The sequence below is a fragment of the Lactuca sativa genome, chromosome 2, assembly GCF_002870075.4.
Source record: "Lactuca sativa cultivar Salinas chromosome 2, Lsat_Salinas_v11, whole genome shotgun sequence".
Lineage (NCBI taxonomy): Eukaryota > Viridiplantae > Streptophyta > Magnoliopsida > Asterales > Asteraceae > Lactuca > Lactuca sativa.
The window spans coordinates 148,417,104-148,426,535 of NC_056624.2; the positions used below are offsets into that span (position 1 = coordinate 148,417,104).

The 9,432-nt window shown below is 33.0% G+C and overlaps 2 protein-coding genes, 1 long non-coding RNA gene and 2 other non-coding genes across 5 annotated transcripts; 3 read left to right on the top strand and 2 right to left on the bottom strand.

The window, feature by feature from the left end:
• Nucleotides 1–555: 555 nt before the first annotated feature.
• Nucleotides 556–1,240, top strand: LOC111909711 (uncharacterized). The gene is made up of 2 exons (XR_002856286.2): nt 556–776; nt 860–1,240. It is a non-coding gene; the product is annotated as an uncharacterized LOC111909711 (long non-coding RNA).
• On the top strand, nt 1,064–1,160 carry LOC111909714 (small nucleolar RNA snoR113). Its single transcript, XR_002856290.1, has one exon. It is a non-coding gene; the product is annotated as a small nucleolar RNA snoR113 (small nucleolar RNA).
• Nucleotides 1,241–3,839: 2,599 nt separating the features above from the next.
• Nucleotides 3,840–8,761, top strand: LOC111909707 (pentatricopeptide repeat-containing protein At4g19890). The gene is made up of 3 exons (XM_052768455.1): nt 3,840–6,128; nt 8,472–8,558; nt 8,625–8,761. The coding sequence occupies exon 1, from the start codon at nt 3,929–3,931 to the stop codon at nt 6,041–6,043; it is 2,115 nt and encodes a 704-aa protein (XP_052624415.1). The 5' UTR covers nt 3,840–3,928; the 3' UTR covers nt 6,044–6,128; nt 8,472–8,558; nt 8,625–8,761.
• On the bottom strand, nt 6,297–9,432 carry LOC111909710 (protection of telomeres protein 1b). Its single transcript, XM_023905495.3, has 10 exons — nt 9,300–9,432; nt 8,737–8,873; nt 8,463–8,652; nt 8,318–8,382; nt 8,124–8,212; nt 7,758–8,039; nt 7,591–7,667; nt 7,447–7,505; nt 6,674–6,826; nt 6,297–6,553 (listed from the first exon to the last, which is right to left on the bottom strand). Exons 1-10 carry the CDS (start codon nt 9,427–9,429, stop codon nt 6,353–6,355), a joined length of 1,383 nt encoding a protein of 460 aa, XP_023761263.2. The 5' UTR covers nt 9,430–9,432; the 3' UTR covers nt 6,297–6,352.
• On the bottom strand, nt 8,983–9,076 carry LOC111909715 (small nucleolar RNA snoR113). Its single transcript, XR_002856291.1, has one exon. It is a non-coding gene; the product is annotated as a small nucleolar RNA snoR113 (small nucleolar RNA).

A 9,432-nucleotide genomic window follows, 5' to 3' on the forward strand; every position in this document is an offset into this window, starting at 1 on the left:
TATATCCCAAAATTAGAAACATCTCGAAACTGGAGTTTGTAAGGTGTTTATATTTTTTTTTTATAAATACTCAACAAAAAAAATACAAAAATGATAAAATGGTTATTTTTATAATTTAGCACATCAATTCAGAAGTTCTAACCAAACAACATGTTAAAAATTCAAAACATTTTAAAAAATCAGACCTCTTAAAAATTCAGATCCTACCAAACAACCCCTTAAAGCGACGATGTAAGTAAGGAATGGATTGCACGTGTGAAGAAAACAGTAAGAGATGAGAGTTATCAATTTATGAGGTAAGGGAAGACCCATCTTAAGAGAAAATGAGAAAACGAATTGGGAAGTGGAGACTAATGAACATGACATTGAGTGGAAGAGAGAAGAGAAAAAAAAATACATGTATCCTTTAATCTTTGAAAGTAATATTAATAATAAAATTACAAAAATATTTAAAAAAAATGAGAGATAGATTGATCATTTACATTGATTTAATAATGTTTTACTAATATTGTTAGTCAAAGGACTACAAATGCAGGATAATAAAACCACAAAACTGTTCATGCCAGATTTTCAAAACATGAACTAAAACTACAAATTTCATGAAACCATAGGTACCATATCTATAATTCAGTCTTAAATCAGGTCAAAACACAACTTCCCGAATTCTTGATAAAGCCTTGGCAGCGCTTCCCCCATTCCCAACTATGGCTATACAGAATACACAACTAGGGTTACGACAGGCAGCCGTCAATGCCATGGCTTCAATCAATCAAAAGGTTAACCTCATCTGTAGAGCAAAGCCACCGGTGCGTATAATGTATTCATATTCGTATCAAATGTGTCTTTCTTGTTGTTTCAGACGATGATAATACATGATAAAATGATTCTGCACCTCCAAACACTCCAGTGGTTTTCGACTTGCAGCAGCTGTTATTAATCGTAGTTTAATTGAAACTTTCGTATCTTTTTTTGGGAAATCGAGGAAGTATTTGGTAGAATCGCTTTTTGATCGATGTAAACCATGGGATCTACAAAATGATAGTGTTGTAAACTAAATCTTAACTGGCAATGATGAAAAAAAGGCCGGACTTACAGCTGCTACCTTAAATATGGTTGGTAGTAGATTGATGAGACGTTCTATAAGGTTATTTCTGAGCCAATGGTTGATTTTTATATTTCTGTACCTTTTCAAATTCAGATGACTGTTTATTGTGAGCTTGCTAAGTTTTCTTAACTCAAAGTTTCGTGCTTTTTTTTTAAATTGATTCATTGTAGATTGTTGTTGCACACTAAAGATTGTTGAATCATGAATGATGAATCACATCCTCAAGATTCTTTGTAAAAGAATCTATGGATTATATAAAAGAGGCACATTGAAACTCAAATTGATACATAAACTCATGAAGAAATTATACAGAGCATATAAAAGAGGCACATTGAGTATATGCTTTACATCGATTATACATACTCATAGCCCTTGTATGTTAATGTATTACTATGAGTTTTTCATTTGTTTCCTTTGTAATGTTTGATGTTTTTGCTCCAAGTGTGATGATTGGTGTTTGCTCCATGTTGTCCGGTTTCTATTTGTTTGCATTGTTTGTCCATAACCTATTTTAATTGTTCGATTGTATAGGGACTATGACCACATGTTTTCCTTAAAACCCATGTCCATTTAATTTATTTAATTATTCATTTACTTAGTTTATTTATTTTTGTATTGTTTGATGGCACACTGAAATTTAATATGCATGTGGTCTTATTCGACCAGCAGATATTTTGTATTTTCCTTGTTTGTTTTTCTTTTTTTCTTTTTGATGTTGTATGTATCCTCTAATTCTTTCTCGGGTTAAATAATTTGTTACAAGCTATAATAAATTTGGTTAAATCATAAACAAAATAATTTACTTATATTTACCTTTTTGTTTATGTAGAGGCTTTTCATGCACGTTTTACATCATTAACAATTCGTTTAGCAGAAAAAGAATTATCGAAACTATAGATGGCAATTTAAATTTTTTTTTAAATTATCAATTAATAATTTGATTATTATTCTAGATTACACTATTTGGTGTAGGTAACATTTTATCACATCCAAAAGTTAACATCTCACCATCTTAGTCATATATGATGTTATAACACTAAGTGTGTAAATCGGCAACATCAAATAACATGTTATATAACCTCTTTTAACTTCCATGTCGATCCTTTTTATTTTGTTTTGTTAAATAATTATAAAAAACAAATATAAATTATCAAAACATGATATTGTAATAATAATAATAATGACGATGATAAAAAATATATATATATTATAGAATTCTAGGGTCTAAATGGTATTTCTTTTTTGAAATCAGATTTGTATGACAAATTTGGCTAGGGGTTTAACTCATAAGAATGTTGAACTTGAGGGGCCAAAAATGCCCAACAGATAACTTATTCTCTTCTTTGCTGGTAAACCGGTACATACAAAGCCCAAAGGATTGTAAGAAGCCAACGTTCAAAAGATAATGTTGTTTCCTTTCGTCGCCACATCAATGCATCTTAACATAAACCCTAATAATGTCAGTGCGGGGTGGCGTTCAAAACTTGTGACAGCGTTACCTCTATGTCTAGGTCACAATAACGCGGGTGGGTGTTGCCCACACCGGCCAATCTTATGGAAAATAGAATATAGAATCACAAATAATCAAATATGTGGAGGCTTCTAATAAAATGGTCATCTTTAATAACAATGTTGTAAAAATCTCAACTAGGTCCTAATTAGGGTGCTTCACAATTAATCCATGCATACACAATGAGTGAAGCAGTAGAAAACGATAAAGTTTTAATATTTTGAAGAAATTCTATCTCAATAGAAACTATTTTAGGTATTATTAATGTTCTATTAGTCATATTAACCTATTTTATTATGATATTAGTAATATTTACGAACTTTGATATGACATTGGTCACTTTTAATTTTTAAAATTCAACAAATTACCAATTAATGGTCCTAAATTAATTTTCGTCTAGCTTAATCCCTTAACCTAGCCACCGACTAGGTAACATCAAATATTTTTTACAACCTTGCTTTTTACACAAAATAACAACATGCTTTGCGATGAGCGCATTGCGAAATCAAAAGAATAGTTTTGTTAGATCCACCTGTGAATTTCTATACTCAAATGGGCTAATGTTTTGGTTTTTTAATGGATACGGTGTGTGGATCTAAATGAGATTTCTCTCTTGTGGACTTAGGGAGTAGGCGTTACACCGTATGACAAACTATTTGGTTATCTCATGCAAAGTGGCAAAACCCGATAAAACATGCATGGATAATCAACACATGTTTATTGCATTTGTGTGTGATACTTTTGATTTCCTTCTACGAGAGATTTTGGCACTCTCTCAATAATGTTCAACGGCTATGCATAGTAATACTATAACCTCAAGAATTATTAATATGGTTTTTAAAAGAATTATTTTTGAAATCGAAAAGGGATAAAAATTATAATATAATTGTTTTAAAATAAGAATAGCCCTCACCACAAAAAAAAAAAAAAAAAAAAAAAAAAAAAAAAAAAAAATCTTACAAACGAAAAAGGTCGTTAAAATATCCTGTATTTCCCAATATATTAGTTTTCTTAGAAAATTATTTTGTAAAATAATTAAGAAATTTTTTTTTTTTGTGGTAACAATATTAAAAGTCATTTTGTTAAAAGCCTATATCTATTTTGCATTTTATTAACTATATAGGATAGGATATCATTTTTATTTATTATTTTTCAATAATAAAAATTTGTGAAACATGCTGATTTTCAAAATTTTAAAATAAAAAATCAAACATAGAAGTAAGGTTGATGCCACCAAAGTGCCCGTTAGTTAGTCCAGCAAAACAATTGAAACATCAATCGCAATTCGCAAAGGAGCATCACATCATCTATAGATGCTTCGAGTCAACAGTGAAAGAAGGCTCTTCAATGGCGTTTGCAACACCCACCTTAACTCTCTCCTTAAACAAAGGAATTTTTCCTACAAACCCAGTGAAGAACCGCATACAGACTGGTTTCCTCCTCCGCGTCCTCCTTCCCATCCTCAGTCGTCCTCCAGGTCTGTTGTCAGAAATGTATGTTCTTTGGTCTGTCAATCATACTATCAGCAACAAACCCATTTCAAATCCACACCTACTCAGCTTACTCTTCCAATTGCTTCTGATTCTTTAACTACCGAAGAAGCAATCACCGTCGTCGCATCCCTCGCCGACGAAGCCGGATCAATGGTGGCTCTGAGTTTCTTCTATTGGGCAATTGGGTTTCCGAGCTTCAGACACTTTATGAGGTTTTACGTCGTTGCAGCAACATCGTTGATCGAAAATGGAAATTCAGAGAGGGCCCACGAAGTGATGCGGTGTATGGTGAAGAACCTGGCGGAGATCGGCAGGTTGAAGGAGGCTGTTACTATGGTTATCGAGATGAGAAACCAAGGATTAGAGCCATGTACACAAACCCTAAATTGTCTTCTCGGAGTCGCTACAGAGATGGGTTCCATTGAACTTGCAAGGAAGGTGTTTGTCGAAATGTCTGAAAGAGGTGCATTTCCTGATTCTTCCACTTTCAAGATTCTAATCATCTCATACTGTAAAACTAACGAAATTTCCCAAGTTGATCAATGGTTAATCGCAATGTTAGACAAAGGATTTCTCTTAGACAATGCAACATGTACACTAGTTCTCTCTACTTTTTGTGAAAAGGGTCATATCAATCGAGCACTATGGTTTTTCCACAAGATGATTGGGAATGGATTAACACCGAATGTTATCAACTACACAACTTTGATAAACGGATTATGTAAAAGAGGAAGCATCAAGCAAGCTTTTGAATTGTTAGAGGAAATGGTTAGAAAAGGATGGAAACCAAATGTGTATACTCACACAGTGTTAATCGATGGCATGTGTAAAAAAGGGTGGACTGATAAAGCATTTAGGCTTTTTCTAAAGCTTGTGAGAAGTGAATCCTATAAACCCAATGTCCTCACTTACACTGCTATGATCAATGGATACTGCAAAGAAGGAAAAGTCAACCGTGCAGAAATGTTGTTGACCAGAATGCAAGAACAAGGTTTGGTTCCAAATGAGAACACTTACACTACTCTCATAAATGGACATTGCAAAAATGGGAATTTAAATCGGGCATTTGAATTGTTACATGAGATGCAAAAAGAAGGGTCACCTCCAAATATGTATACGTATAATGCAATTATTCATGGGTTGTTTAAAAAAGGAAGAATTGAAGAAGCATATGAACAATTGGAGATATGTTTAAAACAAGGATTACAACCCGATGAAGTGACATATAACATTCTAATAATGGAAAAGAGTAAAGAATCGGATATTAAACATGTGTTAGTGATATTAAGTAAGATGATCAAGATTGGTGTAAAACGTGATATACATTTGTACACCACTTTGATATCAAGATTTTCTTGGATGAAAAGAATGGATGAAAGTGAGAGGCTTTTTGATGATTTAGTGAAAAATGGATTAATCCCAAGTAAGGAAACTTACACTTCTATGATTTGTGGGTATTGTAGAGAAGGGAAAGTCGAAAATGGTAGAAAAATGTTTGAAAAAATGAGTGAAAATGGTTGTTTGCCTGATAGTATTACTTATGGTGCTCTTATAAGTGGACTTTGTAAAGAGTCAAAGTTGAATGAGGCTAAATCATACTATGATGCTATGATTGAAAAAGGACTTGTTCCATGTGAAGTTACTCGTTTGACAATTGCTTATGAGTATTGTAAAGTGAATGAATTGAGTAAAGCCATGGAGGTTGTTGATAGATTAGAGAAGAAGTTATGGGTTAGAACATTGAATACTTTGGTGAGAAAGTTATGTAGTGAGAAGAAAGTGGAGATTGCAGTTCCTTTTGTTCATAAATTGATTGATAAAGAGAAGAATTTGGATCGAATAATGCTTATGGGTTTTGTTACTGCATGTTATGATAGCAATCATTATGCTCTTGTTTCTGATATATCAGAAAGAATATCAAAAGGAATTGGTTAGTAGAAAAGGGGGTTGATTCCTTAGAGATTGTAATATTGACATCAATGGTGGTTGCTTGTTCTCGAACATGAAATGAACTTTGAAGGTAATTTGATTATCACTATTTTTTTTATCTTTTTTTTTAAATCGAGCTCATTCCAATATTGAATGTTGTTGTAGACTTGTATTTGTAACTTGAAAGAAACATAAGGGGTTAGTTTGTCAATTATTAAATTAGAGGGTACAAGTATAAAATCTGATTTACTATCACATAGCTTCAAAACCACAAAAGTAGAGATCCATTGAAAAAGTTCATATTGAAAAAAAAGGTCACCAGTTTATAAGTTTTGTATCAAAGATCCCATATCTTCTACTACCCCACATGTCGTTCTTGTCAACATAATAAGATTTCAAACAACAATCAATCCATGGCGGATTTCTTGCCTTTCCATTATTTTCATCAATTCCAAGTAACACCTTATGCAATTTTATCATTTCATCATCATCCGGATAGCCTCCAAAAAACTTTTCCTAATAAAAGAGGATAACACAAACATAATTTAATTCACAAAAGAATTAATGAAAATTCAATAATAGTAATTAAGAAAAAAGTATATTATATATATTATATATATATATAGTGTTAAATACCGCATCTTTGTCATATAAACATGCATGGATTCTAGCTGTAGGATCTTCGAGTGTGAAGCGAATCCTATAAATACCAGTGGGACCACGAAAGTTGGTAGCCTCACCAGGTAATGTTGCCACTACACGAACTACACATCTGTATTTGTATAACACCTAAAACATATTTCAAAATTATAGATAAACTAGAAAGTGCTTACAAAACTACAAGGACTATTTTTGAGAAAAAAAAAACTTCATACGGACCATTTTTGTAATTCAATTTCTACATAGTGACGAAAGCTTATTTTTTAAAATTTGTTATTATGAATGGGCATTTATGTAATTTTTTTAACATATGCACCATTTTTGTAAATATAAATCTGCAAAAGGACCTATTATGTAAATTACAAGGACCGTTCTTGTAATTTATTTTTCAACATAGGGACCAGACATGTGAAACCTGCAAACATGCAAAGATACGAAAGGTAAAGAGATGAAAAATGTTGGTGTTCAAAATTGAGGGGCTAAAAGTGACATTTTACAAAGTGTGGGATGGAAAGTGGCATTTGACAAAAGTGGTGGAAAGTGAGAACGGACAAAAGTTTAGGAATCAAATATGTCAAAATAAGAGAGTTTCGTGACTAAAGTCTAAAATAAGAAAGTTAGGGACGTTCCGAATTAAAAAAAATAAGTTAGGGACCAGACGTGCAAATTACCCTAAACCATAGGGACCATTCATGTAATTTACTCATAAAAATTCAATCTACTAAGCAAAAGATTGTTATACTATACACCTTTGGATAGGTGATCATGTCCATCAGTGTAACAAGAGGCACATGCTCATGCTCTGTCTCTGCATACACATAGGTGTATGATCAGTATACACATACACATACATACATACATACATACATACATATATGTAAAGAAAGGTATACTTGTGAGATTAGGAGGCCAAGGGAAGCTAGACAATGGCATACGAGTCCACTTTCCTTTAAATCGTTTCTTGTATTCCCTGAATCACATCATCAAAAAATTGTGAGAATTTCTTGATATTCAGTCAAAATGCTCTCTTTATAATTTATATGACATATGTATACTGAACCTTTGGAACTCTAACACAACTTTATTGTCATCAGGCAAATAACTAAACTTAGAAGAATGCATCAAAATTCCACACCATAAACCCTCACGAGCTTCAAATTGAATATTCCTAAACTGAACCCATCTGCCAGCTTTCAGTAACTGAAGTGCCAGCCTGGCATTACACCTGTCAGCAGTTATCCTTAAAACACTCCCAACAGTTGGGAAACTACACAAAACTTCTCTTGATAATGGAGGCTCTTCTAATTGTAGACAAAGAGGGTTCTTAAGCTCTTCTTCAAGCCTAAAGTTGAAAAAATACACACACAGAGTCAATAGTGAAAAGTCAACACATGAGTTTGACCTCCAAAGATGAAACAACACTCACTTTGAATGAATATCTAATGGTGGAGCATCAGTTCCATTCCATACAAAAAGCATCCACTCACCTTGTGTAACTTCACAGATATGAAGAACCTATAAATCACAAGAATGCTCAAAATTCAAATAGAAACTAATATGATATTATGATACAACATTTGTGCAAAATCCCATTATAAAAGTAGCAATCTTTTAAAGTACCTTACAAATCAAGTTGGATCGAATTCCTTGTTTGATTGAATTCAGTTGGAAGAAGCCATTTGATTCTGTAAATAGAGTAGAAATGTAGTTTCAGTAGTGCTTAATGTACAGCTTTACAAGTATCAAAGTGGGTTTAATTGAGTACCTGTTTCAGGTAGGTGAGTAATTGTCCACTTTCTCAAGTCTGCTATGAACTTGTTGTCTTGTTCTCTAGCATGAAACTTGGAGGAAACTTGATAAGGTACAAAGTTTGAAAAATTACTTCCTTCATATAATGCAAATGCTGAAAATCTTTTGTTGAAAACAGCATTGACCTCGGATCCATGAAGTTTCATCTGTGATAACAACATATAAAAAGAATCAAGGTATCACTATATACGCATAAACATAAGAATGAAAAAGCAGCCAGATAGAAGTACCACAACATGAGAAAACTGAATAATGTCACCGGTGGACTCAACATTTGGGAGCTTATCAAAAGTTTCAGCAAAAACATTAACGGAGATACCAGAGCTTGGATTTGATTCATCTACAATCCTTATTGTGCAACAACAATCTACAGAGAATCAATCAAAAGAGAAAGAAGGAAATTTTTAGTTTAGATCACAATAAGCTGTTATCCATTCGGAATGTACACATCGAGAGAAATTTGAAAATCAAAAGCCCTAGCTCAGAAATAACCTTATAGAACTTCTCATCAATCTACTACCAACCACTAAGGTGGCAGCTGTAAGTCCGGCCTTTTTTTCATCATTGTCAGGTAAAAGTTAATTCATAGAGTGAAAACGTATATACAGAGAACAATAAGACAGTATAACGCTCTCTCCATTGAAATGATCAAAAGGAAGTTCTCTCGTTATAGAGCTTATACTATTTCGGAGACACAGAGAGAGTTTTGTTATCATTTGATTATGTGTTATCATCGTCTGAAACAAAAGAAATCAACAAGAAAGACACGTTTGATGAGTATATGAACACGCACCAGTGCCTTTGCTCTGCTTGGGTATACCGGCTTCGGTGACAACACCAATGAGGTTAACTTTTTGATTAATCGAAGTCGTGGCATCTACAATACGAAGAAACTTATAGTCGTCACTCTCTGGATTCGGCATTTG

Bases quoted from the DNA above. Each gene is read 5' to 3' on its own strand.
- LOC111909707 (XM_052768455.1), top strand. From the start codon at position 3,929: ATGCTTCGAGTCAACAGTGAAAGAAGGCTCTTCAATGGCGTTTGCAAC.
- LOC111909710 (XM_023905495.3), bottom strand. From the start codon at position 9,429: ATGCCGAATCCAGAGAGTGACGACTATAAGTTTCTTCGTATTGTAGAT. The intron at 8,040-8,123 runs GTGAGTGTTGTT...TTTCAACTTTAG, and splicing joins CCATTAGATATTCATTCAAA to GCTTGAAGAAGAGCTTAAGA. The intron at 6,827-7,446 runs GTGTATAGTATA...AATATGTTTTAG, and splicing joins ACATGATCACCTATCCAAAG to GTGTTATACAAATACAGATG.